Source organism: Thalassophryne amazonica, chromosome 20, assembly GCF_902500255.1.
Source record: "Thalassophryne amazonica chromosome 20, fThaAma1.1, whole genome shotgun sequence".
NCBI lineage: Eukaryota > Metazoa > Chordata > Actinopteri > Batrachoidiformes > Batrachoididae > Thalassophryne > Thalassophryne amazonica.
In genome coordinates this window covers 60,550,918-60,571,257 of record NC_047122.1, presented here as the reverse complement: position 1 = coordinate 60,571,257, position 20,340 = coordinate 60,550,918, and the positions used below count along the sequence as shown (strand labels likewise).

The window sequence follows — 20,340 nt, the reverse complement described above, 5'->3', positions numbered from 1 at the left end:
AAATAGATGACTACAGTCTGTATTTACTATCCCATATCATCTTGTGAATGCTGGGAAAAAGTCTTAGACTTTAAAATAATTTGGGGGTGACAAGTCAACCCCACCCCACCTTAAAGTTGGAGCTGCTGGTTGAAGCTCAGTAGCTGAATAGTGCCTGTGTGTTTTGTTACGTACAAGCCATTGAGCATGCTGAAGCGTTTGTAGTATTATTAAACAAACAAAACTGCAATTTCAGATCGTTGTTATTCTGATAATACGTGGCAAATTGGTGAATAATTATGCTGCGCTCTACCAGTGGAGGCGCACAGCGCTTTACGCACAGAAGACTGATTCCATCCACAGTAATAATCAGGTTTGCATGTTTTCTCTGTGTGCATATGTGCATTTCTACCTCTGCATGTTTTTTTTTTTTTTTAGGCTAAAGTGTCACGAGCGGTGCGTACAATAGTTGATTTTATTATTTTTAGTTTTCAGGCATGAAGCATCTATTGGCTAATTAAATCTTCTGTCCAGCAGTGGCAGCTGTCATTAAGCCTCTTTTTATAGAGGACGCTGTAGCGCGCTTAGTTTCAGTGTGGAAGGTTCCCGGTTCAAACCCCACCCCTGCCATTTCTCCATGTAATGTGGAGTTGTCAGGAAGGGCATCCAGTGTAAAACTTGTCAAATCAACATGCAGCTCCACCTTTGATCTGCTGTGGCGACCCCAAGTGAACACAAGGGAGCAGCTGAAGGGACGTACCTTTTTATAGACAACGCTGTAGCCTGGTGCAAAACGCCTTTGAAATGGAAACTCAGAATGCAGTGCAAGTGGGCATTTCTCTGCATCAAAAAAAGGACAAATCATGGTTTTTACCAGTAGTAGTACTACTCAAGATTTCTAAGGTTGTTTTTATATATGCCACCCTGGAGATTCAGGTGCAAAGTAGATTAACAAAATTGTATATTAATTTGCCATATGTGACGTGTCGAGGGCGTGGATGGATAAATGGATCAGTCTAGTCACTGTGATATCCGATAAATGAATGACATCAAGATCGGCCCCGATACAATATTGGATAGGGCCAGTCTGTACTTTACACATTTTTATGACAGCAAAAATGAATCTGGATTTATTTTTGGCTCATATTAAAACCTAGGTGTTCAGATCTTACTTCGCACATGGTTTTTCCTTTCCAATGCGGTGTCTATACCGTTTAAACTGCGTACTTACAGTGAAACATGTCCTGCTTGAATGTGTTGGTTTTGCTCATATTTATGTGAATTTTTTTATGATGTTCCTGATCTTAAGATGTTATTTGGAGATGTTCGCGATCATGCATTGTAAGTTTTCATAAGGAGATTAATATTTTTATTAGGTTTTAAGTTGGAAACTGTTTGATTCCCAATCACTCCACTTATATCTTTGGGCAGGGTATTTTATTCCAATTGCCTAGTTTTTCGGAGAGGACTTTCAGCCGTCAGGCCCGTGTAAGTGGAGACGCACCTTTTGTGCGCTAACGGACCTGCTCATTTGTCGTAAAGGGTAGGGAATTATCCCGGTGAAGTAGTCGCATCCTAAACTACTGATAACCTATGATGAAGGACATTGTGGTGTATTTTGTGTTTAATGTACGTAAATATTTAGAACTTTGACACTTATGTTGGTAGTGTCGTTAATTTCTTATCAATCAATCAATCCAGTGCGGTGTCTTAAACGATGACAACCCTCAGATGTCGCACCCCCTTTTTAAAGGAAGAAATACAAATGTTTGAAAGTCTGAATCATGAAACATTATTCAGACAAGTTTACTAGCGCTAATTTCTATATCTGCTAGATATAAAGTTTTTTTTTTTTTTTTGCGTTTATCGGCAGATACAGATATTTTCCCAATATAATAATGCCCTTCCTATTTCTTTATCATAGAAACCACACTAATTTTTTCCTTCTTGTACTTGATTAATCCATAAGTGTCATTTTCATGGCATGACCACAGTTTTTGTTTTCTCTTGCAGGATTTCATAGAAGTGACAATACATGTTCAAATGCCAACTGGAGTTGATGGTTCAGAGGGGTCTCTAAGACGAGTGGTCCGACCCATCCGGCTGTGGTCTCTGTGGTGATTGTACATACAATTACGCTCAGAGGAAAGTGGGTAAGCAAAGGCGAAAAAATACTAACCCAGAGCAACTTAAAGTTGGCATCAAGAAAGAAAGCACAGTCACTACGAGCCAGAAGAAGATTGATGTGTGATTGATTTGTACCCCAGGGTGACTCTTTGTGACATAGCCTAAAATTGTGACGCATGCAATCATGATTGTGCCTATGAAGTACCAGATGTTCTGAAGACCAAAGATGTGTATTGCTTTCAAACAAGATGTGAGTACCGGAGTGCGTTTTGAGCCCATTGTTCAGGGCCAACAAACAAAGTGAGGAATGTTCTCTGGTTGGAAGTAGTGAGTTGCGTCCCGGAAATGGTTCTGAAAAGAGCTTCGGTGTGCGTCTCGAGGAACGCTGGATATACTTGAAAGAAACACAGTCGTTGAGACTTGTCCAGGCATTCCACATGTCCTTTAATGAAGGCTTGGACCAGTGAAGCCTCTGCAAACGGTCCTTTGTTCTCACTGGGTAAACATACAAATATGTGGGAGGTGCAGGAGTGGCCTACAGGACAGAGACATTCGAGGAGGACCCAAGTCTAGGAAAGGGCACCAAAGCAACGGTTATGTGTGAGGCGAAAGAATAAAGCTTGTTCATAGGAATACAAGTTTGCATCCCGTTCCAAATGTACAAAGCAATATTCATAATGATCCAGCAAAGATGCCATAAGAGATGAGGAGAAGGCTTCTCCTGGGATTGTCTGAGAGTCGGCCAGGTTTAAAATCCAGGGATTGGCAGCACTAATACCTTTGGCATACCTGTTGATGAATGCAAGAACCCTTGTGAGCAGGAGGTTCATTCTGAAAAACCTAATGCAGAGCATTTGTTGTCAGAACCGGACTCAAACGTGAGTGAAATAAGCAGCCAGTCAAGTAATGAATTAGAAACCTTCTCCTGTCAGCGATGTGAGGGTCTACCAAAACAAATCTGCTTTTCTTGTGCACGTACATACATGTCCTGGCCCTTCCCTGACAAGGTCCAGAACTCTGCTGCACCTTCTGGTCCCACGCCCTCTCCATCATCATGTGTAGGAGTACCGACTACATGTAACAACAACTGCCAAGTAAATCTAAGTCAACCAGGTTCACCCAACAAACAAACTGGTGTTTCACCTCTGAATGCAGCCACAGACCCCTGTCCAGGGCCAACCCAGCACGCAGACAAGGACGAAGAGGCTAGAGGAAGTGTTGTGTCAGAAAAAACTGAGGAAGACGCTGGATGTGGATCTTCATGCACTTTTAACAGCAAAATCTTGCAGTGTGTGCCTGACTCTGCGGGTACTGAGTTACCGCAAGACTCTCTTACCTCAACAGCATCCATATGCAGTCCGAGAGAGACGGATGCTACTGAAGCCCCGTCGTCGTCTTCTCTTAAAGGGCCTGAAGCGGCGAAGCGGTCTTCAGCATCTGGCCTGACGGACTGGGAAACCGCTACTACTCTGTCTCCCACGTCATTGTCATTCACACCTGACTGTCTGAGCAACTTCTCGACCACGTCGCCGCTGAACAGTTTGAAAGGTCTTGACTTTGCTGACACGCACTCTGCTTCTGCCTCACCCACATCATCTTGTGTTCATTCCAGCCGTGCGGTTGAACCATTGAAACGTTGGTGCTAAATTCTGAAGGAACTCGTGTAACTTCACAAGTCCTCAACTTGTGATCCTCCACGTAATACTTTTCATGTTATCATCGGACAGATCCCAGTCTTCCCTTCTTGTCCCTCTGGAACAAGAGACTAAGGAAGAAACTCACAAAGAAAGGTCTTTTTTGACTGACTTCTTCATGGAACAACCTGTAGGAATTGGTATTGGTTTGTCTTTGCTGCCAGTCCTGCTCTCTCCGGTCACTTCACCACAGAAACAAACATTTACAAGTATCCTTTCCAGTGCTCTGGCTTCTGATGAAGTAAAAGGTGGTGAGACAATAAAGCATAAAGTGATGCCACCAAATTGAGATTGACAGTTTGGGCCTTTCTGTGGATAAAGGCAGCAATCAAAACCAGAAGGATGAGCTTGAGCGTTGGCATGAACAAAACGATTATGTAGCCTTTTCAGATTTAACTCTAAGAGCACCACCATCTTCTGTCAACTGTGATGGTGATATCGATGATGTGGCTGAAGAAAAAAGCAATGAAACTGATTACATGGAGGATCTGGAGCAGGAGAACTTCAACTTGGCACAAGTTCCCTTAGAACCTATAATGATGGTAACGGTCGGCACCGATGATCTCACAGGATCTAGTTCATCTCCCAGTCATCATAAAGATGCTAATCTCTTTGAAGACCGATGGCATGGAACAAATTCCTCTCAAGGAGCCGAGAATGAAAGGGAGGAAACCATAGAAGAGCTTGTCTAAAGAGCCCTTTCGTTATGGATGAGGTCACAGCTTATGAACAGGATATCCTGCTTGTTGACACAGTCCCAGATGACCCAGAGCTTTTTGACAACCTTCCCAAAGAAAATGGGCCAAGCTTGCGATCTGTATGGCTTCGTGATTTTGGCAAACCCAGACCTGTTGAAGTGACAACCTCAAGAAAGGATGGAGCATCACTGGAATTGGAGAAAAGGTAATATTTTATATTTTTATAGCATCTCCTTCAGGGGATTAAGCAGGTATCCTACAATAACCTAAAAATTCTTGTTTTTCCAGATCGATAGCAGTTAATAAAAACTTTCTCTGTGACAGTGCTGACATTCAAGGTATGTCCAAAATTTCACTCGGAATGCATTTGAAGTGGCTGAAAAAGTTTTGACATAAAATTCCACGTTAACTGAATTTGGGAAGTTCTGCTTTCCAAGAAAAATATGTGAAGGGAGCAAACGGAACTGAAACAAGACTTTATTTTTTTTTTTTCCCCCTTACTTGCACTGTAACAAACAAGCTATAATGCTGCGTTTGCACATAACGATGGCACGTCAGGAATGTCATGAAGTACACATTCTTGGCTGCTGATCACGACTGTGATGATTTGGGGGAGAGGCATCAGGTGTCCCCAGGAACTGCTGCAACCTGTTACCACGCGTTATGATTAATGGCACTTGTTACTGGAGAATTATCAGGAACCATTACGCAAGGTCAAGAATAATGTTCCGCGTTGTTTACGATATCCCGCCTAACAGTGCATCATTAAGTTCTGTCATGTTGTGAATGAGGCGAATTGTCTCCACACACACCCCCATATTCATCCAACTGTCAGGTGCTGAACAATTCAGATCACTCCAGTTTGCTCCTTAACAGTCACAGCACAATAACTTTGTGACTGCATGCTTAGTTGGGCTCTGTGCCATGGAGTGGCGCAGAGAGGAGGAGGAGGAGACAGAGAGCCAGATGTGTGGCTCCACGCGGCTCTGGTCTCGCTCATTTTCCCAAACATCAGGCACATGCAGCAGGTGAACATGAGTGGCATGGGAACGTTTGCCTTTCAGTGAACCGTTTATTTCTCTGGGACTATATGATTATACAATGTTTGTGCACAACTTCAAATGATATTGGGTGTTCTGAAGTCAACACAGGTTCAACATTACACATACAGTGTCAACAAATATACATACACCCTCTTAGATTATTACCCTCTGGGGCCGACGCTGTCGTATATGACGGCTGAGACCAACTTTTTACTAAATTATAAATAACTTTTTAATGATATGAAATAAAAACTTACTACTTTTTCTTTGCTGAAAAGTTAACTCCGCGGACTTTCGAGCCAGCCATCCACCATCTTTGTACTCTTCATAGAAGCTGGGTGATGATTGTGCGCAATGTGAGTGTCCAATCGGAATTGGTTCACCATCACATCACATGGTTTTCAATATCCAATCTTAGGGCAGAGCAGTCTCACATGGTATCCCAAGATTGTTTGTAGGAAGAATGCGTTTAAGCCTCGGTCCCACCGAATAATGAAGGCTGAAGAAGGAGCCACGCATGGGTGTGGGGTGATATTTGAAGAATGACCCACGTTTTCATTTAACACGTATCCACTATGAAGGTGCCACTATGTGCCTCTCTGTACCCTGCATGTGCTGCGTAGCAGCCTCTAGTGAGCCACGACCGACCTGTCATTACAGCCTCGAATGGCTCGCATCAGCCACACTAAGCCACGTAGTGCCATGATAGCGCCATAACGCCATGTTGGCGCACGTTTAGGCATGAGTTTGGTCCAAACCTCCAGCCCTCCCACACCTGGTACCTTCAAGTGTGGGTTTTCAATTCACAAGATTCACAGCAGCATTTAAAGATGTCCCTTCTTTTTTTTAGCGCAGTCCAAAAATAGACACTCCATCACAGTTCCGCAGTTGTGCGCTGTGCGCCAGGCTGCAGTCCACCTGTAATGCACCAGACCAGCTAGACCCGAACCATGGGTTCCTGGAGAGCCGCCTCTGTGCTCCTCGCTGGCTCCGCGGCTCTCTGGCTTTTTTTTTTTTTTTTTTTCCGTTTATTTCTGCAAAAGCGCTCTTTTGCGCGTGCGCTGCTGTTGTCCTTTCATGGACAGCCGCCTCTCTGCTCTTTCTGGCTTCCGTTCCATCCATGGCTTGCTGGCTTTATTTTTTCCCTGGCTTTAAGCACAATCATTTTTACAACGTGATTCCACTTTTGACTTTGTGTTCGTCTGTTTATTTCTGCAAAAGCGCTCTTTTGCGTGCGGTGCTGTTCTGCATATACAACCCCTGGCAAAAATTATGGAATCACCGGCCTCAGAGGATGTTCATTCAGTTGTTTAATTTTGTAGAAAAAAAGCAGATCACAGACATTACACAAAACTAAAGTCATTTCAAATGGCAACTTTCTGGCTTTAAGAAACACTATAAGAAATCAAGAAAAAAAGATTGTGGCAGTCAGTAACGGTTACTTTTTTAGACTAAGCAGAGGAAAAAAATATGGAATCACTCAATTCTGAGGAAAAAATTATGGAATCACCCTGTAATTTCATCCCCCAAATTAACACCTGCATCAAATCAGATCTGCTCATTGACATTGACCCTATGTGTCTTTTTGCAAGGAATGTTTTTGCTCTATGGCAAGATGCATTATCATCTTGAAAAATGATTTCATCATCCCCAAACTTCCTTTCAATTGTCCAAAATATCAACTAAACTTGTGCATTATTGATGATGTAATGACAGCCATCTCCCCAGTGCCTTTACCTGACATGCAGCCCCATATCATCAATGACTGTGGAAATTTACATGTTCTCTTCAGGCAGTCATCTTTATAATCTCATTGGAAAGGCACCAAACAAAAGTTCCAGCATCATCACCTTGCCCAATGCAGATTCGAGATTCATCACTGAATATGACTTTCATCCAGTCATCCACAGTCCACAATTGCTTTCCTTAGCCCATTGTAACCTTGTTTTTTCTGTTAGGTGTTAATGATGCCTTTCGTTTAGCTTTCTGTATGTAAATCCATTTCCTTTAGGCGGTTTCTTACAGTTCGGTCACAGACGTTGACTCCAGTTTCCTCCCATTCATTCCTCATTTGTTTTGTTGTACATTTTTTGATTTTTTGAGACATATTGCTTTAAGTTTTCTGTCTTGACGCTTTGATGTCTTCCTTGGTCTACCAGTATGTTTGCCTTTAACAACCTTTCCATGTTGTTTAGACACAGCTGACTGAACAACCAACATCTTTTGCAACATTGCATGATGATTTACTCTCTGAGTTTGATAATCCTCTCCTTTGTTTCAATTGACATCTCTCGTGTTGGAGCCATAATTCATGTCAGTCCACTTGGTGCAACAGCTCTCCAAGGTGTGTTCACTCCTTTTTAGATGCAGACTAACGAGCAGATCTGATGTGATGCAGGTGTTAGTTTTGGGGATGAAAATTTACAGGGTGATTCCATAATTTTTTCCTCAGAATTGAGTGATTCCATATTTTTTCCCTCTGCTTGGTCTAAAAAAGTAACCGTTACTGACTGCCACAATCTTTTTTTCTTGATTTCTTATAGTGTTTCTTAAAGCCAGAAAGTTGCCGTTTGAAATGACTTTAGTTTTGTGTCATGTCTGTGATCTGCTTTTTTTCTACAAAATTAAACAACTGAATGAACATCCTCCGAGGCCGGTGATTCCATAATTTTTGCCAGGGGTTGTAGAATGAGGTGGCCGTTTTATTATATACACCTGTGGATCATTTTCAATATATATATTTCTTTATTTCTTCCGCAGCTTACAAGTCACCATGATACAACTTTTAACTTTGTGTTATGTCTTGAAAATCGCTCTTTTGCGCGCTCTCCACCTGTGTTGCTGCACAGCTCCTCCTCTTAGCTGCTCCACTGGAGTTATCTTCCATGGCTTTAAACACACATCCACTTTCACGCAGTCACCCAAATTTTAACTTTGTGTTTGTCCAATATTGACTGAAATATCACTCTTTTGTGAGCTGGCGTTCTGCCTAAATGCTTGTTTGAAGCGTGATGAGGAGTCACTACTGCCTCAGTGCGCACACACAGCGGAGCTCATGTGATACATTAATTCCAGAAGTGATTACAGGTATTTTCAGCATCCAAGGTTTGACAGAAAATGATTAATCCGCTACAAAATAATTATTTTATATAGAGTCCAGCGCACAGAGCAGGTGGAATTTGGTGCGCAAAGAGGAGACCCACTCCAAAAATATTTGGTCCTGCCTCAGTGCGCACGCACAGTGATCCATTAACAAGCTATTAAATCAACATACTTTTACATACAACAGACATCAACATACAGACATACTTTTATAGCAAGGAACTGTTTTATCAAGCTACAAAAAACATTAAAAATAATTACCTTAAGCTGTTGAAAATACATCCCACATGGAGCAGGAAAGAGAGGGAAAAAAGTGTCCAGATGAAACAGTCCTCTGTGATGCCAGAAGTGATTAGAAGTGTTTTCAACATCCAAGGTTTGGCAGAAAATGATTAATCCACTACAAAATATATAGAGTCCAGCGCACAGAGCAGGTGCAGTTGTGTGCGCAAGAGGAGAGCTGTTCCAAAAATAGCCTCTCAGGTCCTGCGAAGGTGCCAGGCGCACGGATAATGGACTTTTTGCAGACTCGTAAGCACCACGCAAATGCCTCTAAGCCGTCGCAGTAACTCGAATACAAACTGAGCCACGCTGTTGTTGCTAAATTTTGAACATCTTGAAATTAGCGCCACACTCAGAGGAGCCTCGTTAACTGAAGATAATGCCTCTAAGAGCCACTCTGAGCCACTATAATGCCACGATAGCTCACGAAACAAAAAAAAACAGGGTGCGTGGCTCCTTCTTCACTCGGTGGGACCGAGGCTTTACTCTCTGGCATGTGAATGCTGTTTAAAGAGCCCCCTGACTGCTGGCTCCATGCGTAAAAGCGCAGTTTTGCCATATGAATGAAGGTAATCAGCGTAAGAAGGCCTCATACAACCTCACGTGGTCTAACAAAGTGTCACTGGCAGAAATGACTCACTGCTTGGCCAGAAATACTGTTAAATAAGTCGCTCTCGCTCGTAAAGTGCCATTTACGCATATAAATGAAAGGAGGGGTGTTAACAGGGCCTCAGACTGTGAAGAGAGGCTGTTTACAGTGCAGGAACACATTCCAAGAGAGAGTCAAACTCCAGGAAAGAAAGTTTGTGTTATAAGCCTTTGTGTAATAGACGGAAATTGCTTTGAGATGTGGCATAAAGACAAACAAAATGCATAGACCATTTTGTATATATTGTTCAAAATGTGCATTTGTTCGTTAGAACATTTATTTTGTACATTCTGTTCTACAAGACCCCAAATTACATTTAAGTGTCAAAATAGTTATTTTTTGCTGTTTTGAATAAATGTGTGAAAATTATTTGCCGCTTTATTTTTTTCCTTTCTTATTTCTGATTGTTAAACCTTTATTACACTTATAAACTTCACTGTAGCATATATTCTGAAAGTACAGGTTGTCCTGGAAAAAAGAGACATACTACTTGATTGTGGGATACAGGGTGAGCTTTTAACAGCAATAACATTTATGCCAGGCGAGTGAACTGTCCAAAAAAATGCCCTCGGAACCCCAGAGGGCTAATGTGATACTGAAAGTTCCAAAATGGCTTCTTAATTCCTGTTGGTGATGCAGATTCTTTGTCATTGTAACGACAGCAATGAAAGGTAAGGCGCAAGCTTTCAGTGCAGATGTAAAACCACACACAGACTTAAAAGATCTCAGAAGAATAAAAATAAACATAAGATTTAACAGAATGAAAAGGTATGTTCAAAGTGCAAATTACAAAAAGAAATAAACACATAGTAGCAAAAAAGATTTTATATATAGAAAATACAGGGCGAACACAAAAACAATCCTTGGTTTCAAATATTTATATCAAAAGTCACATGAATAATTTTACAATTTTGGTATCTTCAGTTGCAGACACTCAAGATTTTCTCTTTTGCAGATTCTTCTCCAAAATTGTAATTGTCATCAGGTTGTAATGATGGATCCAATTAAAATGATGCAACCAGTCAGACTAAGACTTCATAGTTACTCTGTGTGTGTGTGAATGGTTGTAATATTTGAAACAATCAGAACTGCAGTTTTCAGTTGATCAGCCAATCAATGGATGTATTTCAACTTATGAGTAACTTCAAAGAAACCTATGTCAACAATCGCATAACTTTCCTACGTTATGTCCCACGTATGCGGAACGTATGCGTTGTACGCTGGCATATGCTGAAAATATTGTGCATGCCCACAGTTTTTTTTTTTCGAGGTACTCGCCGTATTATGACATATGGGCATGCTTCAACAGGCTCGTAACTTATACAAAATTTACTCATAATTTATTAGATGTATGACAGTGTTTTTAATGTTATGCATACACTGGGTAAATCATCAAGGTGTGACAGGGATGTAAGACTCTGGTGTGACTTAGAGTCCGGAGAATATGCTAAGTGCATTACTGGGATGTGTAGTGATTTTACAAAAGTCGGGGGGGGGGGACCTCTCACTGTATCTAAGCTGAGAAGAAATTGGTTTGGATGGTCATGAACCACCACATGACTGACATTAACTGGAAGCTGTGAGAAGATCAGTGGACTAAGAAGCTGGCTGCTTTCAGTGAAAAAAGTTGCTGCTCAAAAATTAACACCTTCAAGCTCAATGAAAGTTTACACCTAAATGATGAAGAAAATCTTGAGACAAAGATTTGGAGGTCCTGATTTTCATCCCGGACGCTTCACACTCGGCTGCAAACCGCCCCACAGCATGCTGAAGGTCCTGATTTGACGAAGCCAACAGAACCACATCGTCCGTAAATAGCAGAGATGAGATTCTGTGGTTCCCAAACTGGACCCCCCCCCACACACACACACACACGCTGGCTGCGCCTAGAAATTCTGTCCATAAAGGTAATGAACAGAACCAGTGACAAAGGGCAGCCCTGGCGGAGGCCAACGTGCACTGGAAACGGGCTTGACTTACTACCGGCAATGCCAACCAAGCTCCTGCTGCGATCGTACAGGGACCGGATAGCCTGGAGCACCCCCCCACAGGACGCTCCGAGGGACATGGTCGAACACCTTCTCCAGATCCACAAATCACATGTGGACTGGTTGGGCGAACTCCCATGAACCCTCGAGCACCCGATGGAGGGTGTAGAGCTGGTCCAGTGTGCCGCGACCAGGACGAAAACCACACTGCTCCTCCTGAATCCAAGGTTCGACTATTGGTCAAATTCTCCTCTCCAGTACTCTGGAACAGACCTTACTGGGGAGGCTGAGGAGGGTGATCCCCCTGTAATTGGAGCACACCCTCCGGTCCCCCTTCTTAAACAGAGGGACCACCACCCGGTCTGCCAATCCAGAGGCACTGTCCCTGATCGCCACGCGATGTTGCAGAGACGTGTCAACTAAGACAGTCCCACAACATCCAAAGACTTAAGGTACTCAGGATGGATTTCATCCACCCCAGGAGCCTTGCCACCGAGGAGCTTTCTGACCACCTCTGTGACTTCGGCCTGGGTGATGGATGAGTCCGCCTCTGAGTCCCAGTCTCTGCTTCCTCTTCGGAAGACGTGATGATGGGATTGAGGAGATCCTCGAAGTATTCCTTCCACCGCCCGACAACAAGACCTACCTCACAAATCTTGAGTAAAAACCATCAACTAGAATTAAAACCTATATATGGGTTTTCTAACAGTAATGATTCCAAATTGACATCAAAGCTGTTTTGTAGAATAGATAAAGTTTTTGAATTGGGCTGACCTCCAGCCCAGTCAAAAATTTCTGGACTGTGCTTAGAAGCCAGGAAACCAGGGAATTTAAAGGAACTCAACTAATTTTGCCAAGAAAAGCAGTCAAATATTCAACCAGAATTCTGCCAGTCTTATTAAAGGCTGCTACATGTCTGGTCAAGGTGAAGTTTTGGTGTGCTGTATGTATAACTTTGATCCTGCATGTATAATTTTGACATTGTGCTGATTCCAGGAAACTCAAAATGAGAACTTGTGTGCCAACCCTCATTGCCTTGAGATTCATGTTTGTGCTGAATGTGTATATATGTAACTTTCTCACCACAACTATTTTATGTAAAATCTGTTGAAATATGTAGCATTTTTTGCAACACTTACCATGGTTTGTGTTGTTTTTCAGAGTGTGAAAGCAGACCTTGGAGACCCCAGTGTCGTAGCACCTCTTTCTGCAAGCAGAGCAACATTTGGACTCCGACAGATAAACAAATCAAGCCTATAGTAAGGCTTAGTCCAGTGTGTCGTCAGGATGGTTGTCATCAGTGCTGTACCTGTTTAAATGTCTGCTGTGATGTAGCATAATGTTAAACAAGTGTGACTATTGTCTTGGTAAAGACATTTCTACCTCCCAACAGGGTCAGTGGGATTCCAACAGCAATAGACTAAATGGTACCCTGGAAAGGTATCTGCTTGGACACATTACATAAAAAAAAAAAAATCAACTAGAAGGCACTCAGCACATGCTTCCGCCAAGGCAGCATATTGCTTAAAACTTCAGGATCCAATATGTTTCTGATCAGAATAAAACCCCTCATTTTCTAGGACATTATCCATTTGCTCACCAAAATGTCTTCAACATTTTTTTAGTTGAATACGAGTATGTGCTAAATATTATTCTGGATCTCAGTTCCAGAATATGTTCCCAATCACTTACAAAATTGAATCACTTATAACCACTTATGAAATCCCTTCATTACTTTTGGAGTTATCTGCTAACAAAGATTACTTCCTTGTTGGTAACAAAGGGGCGATGGGGGAATTCTGCTTTACCGTCACAAATTTGCTAACCAGTGCTTGTCTCTCTGATAGAAACCAGCCTGTCCAGGCAGTGAAGTCATTGCATAACATCCCACCACCACTTATGACCACAAGAAACGGTGAGAGGAAAAAAACTTTTATTTTTTATTTATTTATTTTTTGCTTCATTTTGATTGGCTGGTGAGTGCCTCACCTTGTTGGTTGTTTGACAGAATAACATCCCTGTCATACAGGATACATGGTTTGATATGTGCCTGTTGAATCTGGGGTGAACACATTTTGGGCCCATGCAGGTCATAGTGATGGACACCAGTCAAACTTGTTTTTCAGCTAGAACTCGAGTCTGGTCTGAGTCTTCAAACAGCGGCTTCTGCGTGCGTCTGTGGCATTTTGGTGCACTCTGTTGGCACATTTATCTTAGAGGTCATAAATGCTTGAATTTTGAAGTATGTATAATACAGTAATGTGGTGTGCATGTGTTAAAAGAACATTAGTGCACATAAATACAGAATGGGACATTAAGTCTACAACATTTTGGCAGCACTGTAGAATTACATGCTCAACGGGACAGAACGATACTTTCTTTTTAAAATCTGTTGTTGGCTGAAATGAGACATAACATGTTTTATGTTGTGAAGTCAGAGACTGGACTGGCCTAGACACTATGATCTCACAGGTTCCAAATCCTTCCATCCTCTGGAACAGTTTGGGGTGGGGGTGGCCTCTGCAAGTAAGAATATGAATCAAAAACTGTCATCTCCACTGCCTGAGGCTGTGGTCTCCCAGGTTGTATCCTGAGAAAATGATCCTGGAGTGTGGAGCTGGAGGTTCCTTTGTCTAGACCTGGGTCACATAATCCACTCAAGCAAAAAATCAGAAGGAGGTGCATGTGGGTCCAAAATGGATAGTCAGTGACACGGCTCAAGTGACTAATCGATATGAATCGGTATGTAGTTACAAACGTGTGCAATCCAAATGCATAGATTCATTTGACGGGTCGAATTGTGTTGCATTGCTCGCTGCCTGCTTGCAACAATTTTTTATTTTTTTTTCCCCCCTGAAGCGCATTAAATGCACCATGGACGGAAGCCAGAAAGCTTAACTATTTCCTTACTATGTCCTTTGGCTCGGGACACCGAAGTGGCCGTTGTTTTTGAGGGTGTTTATCAGGAAATGATCATTTCTCTATGTTGATTGCAGACTGTGGCAGATCTGCTTGAAGCAACGCTTCGACCCACTATTTGCTGGTTCCCTGCTTTGCTTCCAGTTGCAAGTCTGCAATGTCTTCATTAATCCTTCTCAAAGCCATTTAAAGATGTCAATTGTGAGTCAGCTTTGTGTGGATTAAAGTCACAGGGCTCTTGTCCTGTTGCGGGCATGAAACATTCAACATTCCACACCAGAGTTTTACATGATGGTCCTCTGGCGTGAGCACTAGGCGTGCGTAAACTGAAGTTGTCCATCAGGTAAAGGAAATAATAATATCCTCTGTTTTGTGGGAATAAAAGTGCACAGCTCCAAAGAGTGGCGCAGAGTTTGGTCTGAATTAATAACTTCAGAGCAAATCGCCGTTTTAAATCAAACACCTCTTTCCAAACGTTATAATGCAATCACTAAACTACTGCAAGAGCTCCGCTCAATCTATGGAGTTACATTTGTCCCATTAATATCTGAAAAGAAATACTTTTCACAAAAACTACAGATTTTTATTTCTATTTTTGTCCAAAGATCAAGGATCCAGTGACCAAATTCATATTTATTTACCTTAAGACTTAATAAAATGTTGACATTAAAAAAAACCTGTAAAGCCTACACAGAAAATTCAGAAGAGCTATTGATAAGGGAATCAATAAAGAAACAGATCGATAAAATCTTACTAATACCCATCATTAATCTTATTGCACCAAATTGCATTGTGAGGAATTTAATCGCCATCACATCAGGAACAGGGCTGAATCGTATCGCTGGTAGTGTATCGAATTGTCAGTGACAAGATTCACATGCCTAGTGTAGGCCCTTTCAGATCAGCTGCTTTGTGGGTTTGACCTGCATCACCACGTATTGTATGTCTGAACGAGGTGTACATGTCTCTCGCTTTCTATAAACTGATAGAATCTTGAATTGGTGCATAACTGCTCTTTACACAGGACCATGGCACAAAAATGCAGCCAACATGGATTTGAGTGGCCAGAAATCAAATACTGTGAGTATTACCCAGATACTATCTGTTATATAAAAGAACTTTACCAAAACAAACGAGGTCTAATTGTTTTGTCCTTTTTCAGCAGAAACGTGTTTAACGGTGTGTTATGGTTCAATAATTGTGCCCTGCAACTTACTAGCTTTAGTCTTGCTTGGGATTTGAGCACGAGATTTTTTTTTTTTTTTAGTGTGACATTGGATTAAGAGCTCTGGGTTTTGTGTGACCTTGTGTTAAGGTTAGACCAATTATTTAGGATTAAATACTTAAAAGCCCCATTGTTGCACTTTGTATATGATAGCGCCATTAATTCTCATAAAAATGGCACAAGCTGATTAAATCCTAATTCTTAGGATTTTGACCATTTCTTTAAAATAAGATCACCTATGTGATGGTTCATCTTGATGAGTAAGCGGTTATCTCACAACTATGTAATATGAGAATGTGTATCTCTTCATAAACATTTTATTGGACTTATGAATTGTAAACATTGATTTCTATCTCTGAATCATTTAACAATTTGAAAATGGAATATGTATATTTATGTAAAACATTCAGCTTAAGAGTTGTATTGTGTATTTAGTTGTTGACAAATTTGTATTATTAAAGAGGTACAAAGTGTTTGTTGATATAAATGGGATTTTCCTTCATTTGTCTGCTTGCTGTTTGTGTGATTATTGTTTTGGTCAGACACAACCATCTCTTTCTGGAAGCCGTCCGTACTGCTGGCAGTACTTCAGTGACTCTCTGACCTGTGGTTTCACAATGTGTCGGTTCCTGCACGTGCCTGCAGAGGGGGATGAGAAGGTATCTTCAGACTAGGGTTCTAGCCCGAACCATTTTACTGCCGGGTAAATTACATGATCGAGACTCATGGCTGGGGGCCCCAGCGGGGTTCAAGGGGGCAAAACCCCCTGAAGCTATGGGATTTTATTCCTCTAAAACATTATTGGCAAACCCTATTTTAACAAATTCGGAGTGGTTTAGATGTAAGAATAATAGACAAACAAAAATGGCATTTATGATGTAATATTTGTAATACCAAAGTTCTTTTTTTTAAATGTTTCTAAGTTGATGAAATAAATAACATTGAAAAGGTTTATAAACACATTAATATTTAATGGGCATATAGCATTTGCTCTCCTTCAAAAATGACACACTGTACTTCTTAATCCTGTGAGCCCCCCCCAACATGTTTCAGTGGGATAGCATTATTTTTTTATTATTATTTTTTAAACAATATAACCTCTAACTGCCTTGTTTGAACAAGAGCTGAACCTGGACTGATTTGATTGTCAGTTTTTCACTGAGTCTCCTCTCGCCATCTCTCCTCTGCCCCCCTCGCTCTCAGTCTGTTTTCCTTCAACCTTTTTGGAAACAGGGAACCTTTTAAACTCTAAAATAAACCATAAATGTCTGAGTATATTATCAGCATATCTGCCGATACAGAAGCAACTCTAGATTATGAAACATTTTTCTGGAGGATTCCCCCCCCCCTTAAGTCTGAGCCGAGTACGTCACTGTCGGGTCTGATCTCCGCTTTCAGCATTCTGCGGCTTCAGAGAGCACTAAAAGCAGTTGGCTACTTATGTCTCCTGTTTATACTTAGGTACGAAGAGAATGAGAAATAAATTTCTTTAATTATTTGGTTGAAATCGCAAAATAAAACAAGTACGACTCTATAAGCTTGAAATGCAATCGAATTGGTACATTTTTCAGCAACATTTCAATGTTCCCCATAATGCCCCTGGAGGCCGCCTACACTTTCCAGAATGCGTGGTGCCAGCAGAGTTCCACTGTCTCTCAGCGCATGTAAACAATGGCAAAGCGAGGATGTGGATGGCGTTAATTTAGCGGGTTCACGGGCGATTATGATGTTTATACGCTCTCCCAAGTTGAGAGGGTTATCGAGAGGAGGTGTTGCACCTGTGATGGACTTCTGCTGTGCCCCAATGTTGTCTCATTGGGCCTCATGTATCAGCGTTGCGTACAAATCAATGCATATGTTACATAAATAACACTTTCCTGATTATACTACATAATAATCAATACAAATCCCGCCTTTGCGGGATTGTTATGGAGCACGATCCGTGGCTACAGCGCTGACTGCAAAGACTGCCTTTTTCTCCAGACTTCGAGCCTGGAGCCAGAGCAGCGCTGAGCTTAACTTCATGTGGTGTGATCGTTTTAGATTATGAAATTGATAATAACAACTGTAGTTTCGTCATTCCCTTAATTCGCCCGTGCTGCAACCAGGTTTTGTCGTCTCCATTCGGTTGTCACAATAAAATAAATACAGAAATACATTTAAAAAAATAAAGAAATCTGACAGATTAGGCGTGTCTTATTAATTGAGTGAGCAAATATCCACGTCAAGAATTATTGACATGTGAAAAGAGAATACAGTGGTCCCTCGCTATAACGCGGTTCACCTGTCGTGGCCTCGGAGTCTCGCGGAGTATTTAGTCCAATTTTGCATGCCTTTTTTTTTTACAGTGTTCTGCGTATGTTTATAAGAATCTTGTTGCCCAGAAGAGAAAAGAGCACCAACAACTATTCATAACTGTGTTTGTCACATGGAAACAAACACCTGCTGCAGCCAGGTGTGAGTGGAAAAAGGTGCAGCGCCAGGACGCAGAGGCCCGATCTGTGAAATACTGGTCAGTCAAGCAGAAAAACATATACAGAATCACTGAAGAGACTTGACCCAAATTTTTGTTTACAAGTAAAGTTGTTAATACATGAGGCAGTTAATCAGATACCTATTTAGTGGTTATAAAGTGGAGGTTCTTTCATTCTAAAGCTGGCGGGTGAGTGGTTGAACCCAGATTTTAGTGTCATCCTTTGCCTTGTAATTCCAAACATTTTGTCCAAACTCCACATTGACTTTTATATATATATATATATATATTTTTTTTTTTTTTGTTCTTCTAGTTTTGCATGGACATTGTGATGCAGTTTACCAAAAATCCAATGTGTCTCCAGAAAGCAGGTATTTCATTATTTAACTTTATTAAAAATAGAAAACCATGGTTTTAATACAGTGTTTAGTTTGACAATTTCTGATTTACCTTTCATAACTTAATGAAGTCACTTGTTACCATTTATTAGTATTTGCTGTGGTGTTGTAGCACTTTACCAATTAAAATGTGTGTAGTTCAAGGGGATATGTCTGAACTAATGCGTGAAAGGCGCGTTAATACTTTAGAGTGAATATAACAGTATAGTGCAGTCCTGATGACATAATTATTAGCATTACTGATGACAGAATTTAATGTATGTTCCAAAATAAATTCAGATGAAGCTATTTTATGCCATCTGAATACTAAGACGTAAAAAAAAAAAGACTGAACAAACGAAAATGCTTCCATATACTGAAATATGACACAAAATGTAGGTTTGGCATGATTAGAGGCACACTTTGATATATTAACAGTAAATCCTGACGTTCACAGCCATATCTGTTAAAAACAGTATAGGCTTTATGCAAGTCTTCTGTTCATACTGACAAATGGTCATAATGTTAAGTCCCATTAAATTATTTCTCTTTTAATGGATTGACATTTACTTGTGGCACTACCTGTCTTCAATGCATTATCCTCCTTTACTTTTTTAATTTTCTGCTCTGCCTCTATCTTTTGCCCTGCTGACATTTCTTCCTGTCCCCAGGAGCTGTGTTAACAGGTTACTACCAGAACAACTCACCAGGACCAGATTTTTCCATGCCCGTGCTAACAGCCCTTTTCTGGGCTCTGCTTAAAGCCTGCATGATCTCTGATCTTTTTTCAGTCCTCAGCGTCAGCTTGGTCCACAAGATAGTGGTCAGTCTGGTTTTCATAATTATATTTGCATTTGTAAGATTGATTGATCCACCAAATGTTATGTTGGTCAGCTTAAAAAAAACAAAACAACAACAAATAGTCACCTCTTATGCCGCGTTCACACCGGGCGCGATCAGACGCTACAAATTCGCGTGGGTCGCCAGGCGACGGGCGCGCCTCCTTCGCCCAGTGTGTCGCTGTGCTTGGGTGGACTTTTGCTGCGAAAATTCGCCCCGGTGCGTCATCAAATAGGAAGAGCTTCCATTCCGCTTGCCGGCTCTGGTTGTCAGTCAAGCTAACATGACGGACCTTGATCACACGGAGCGAGTTGTTGTGAAAAGCTCCCAATACAGAGAGTATCATTATTTGCTGCAGGAGCTGTGTCTGGGTGACGGCCGCTTTCAGCGGTCCTTCCACCTCTGCGGGACCCAGTTTCAGGATCGACTGTCCCGTTCGCGGCGCACATGTAAACAATTTTAAAAAAACAAACTCCGCTGCTTGCTGCAGCTGGCTCGTCCCCCAAAAAACTCTGTCATAATTGTGTTTAGAAACCAGTCACATCTGTAACCTGCTTATCTTGGTTAAGGGTCTATTTTTGCACTTTTATTACATGTTGTTTATTTTAGTCCAGTAGAGGGCAGGATACACTAACAAATGTCTAGTTGTCACCTTAGCTCATTAAGTGTTTTTTTTTGGCGGCTGAAGTGTCAGTCATTGTACTCTATTAACCATGGAATTTCCATCTGAAAAACAAAACAAAAAATCTTAAAGCAAGTTAAAATAAAAGTTACATACAGCATTCCTCTTTAAAAAAAAAAAAAAAAAAAAAAAAACCTGCTTATCTTGGTTAAGGGTCTATTTTTGCACTTTTATTACATGTTGTGTTTATTTTAGTCCAGTAGAGGGCAGGATACACCAACATAAACCAGCACAGTACATAAGTAGGTGAGGTTGACTTGTT

At 41.3% G+C, this 20,340-nt stretch overlaps 1 protein-coding gene across 1 annotated transcript in view; it reads left to right on the top strand.

Moving 5' to 3' along the window:
• Positions 1-4,093: 4,093 nt before the first annotated feature.
• Positions 4,094-20,340, top strand: part of LOC117501527 (protein TOPAZ1-like) — a 32,560-nt gene continuing 16,313 nt past the window's right edge. Inside the window, exons 1-9 of the mRNA XM_034160418.1 lie at positions 4,094-4,703; positions 4,787-4,836; positions 12,724-12,821; positions 12,956-13,002; positions 13,410-13,477; positions 15,506-15,561; positions 16,249-16,365; positions 18,493-18,550; positions 19,228-19,379. Of these exons, the coding sequence (XP_034016309.1) occupies positions 4,507-4,703; positions 4,787-4,836; positions 12,724-12,821; positions 12,956-13,002; positions 13,410-13,477; positions 15,506-15,561; positions 16,249-16,365; positions 18,493-18,550; positions 19,228-19,379 (843 nt within the window). The 5' untranslated portion in view covers positions 4,094-4,506. The remainder of the gene's footprint in view (positions 4,704-4,786; positions 4,837-12,723; positions 12,822-12,955; positions 13,003-13,409; positions 13,478-15,505; positions 15,562-16,248; positions 16,366-18,492; positions 18,551-19,227; positions 19,380-20,340) is intronic.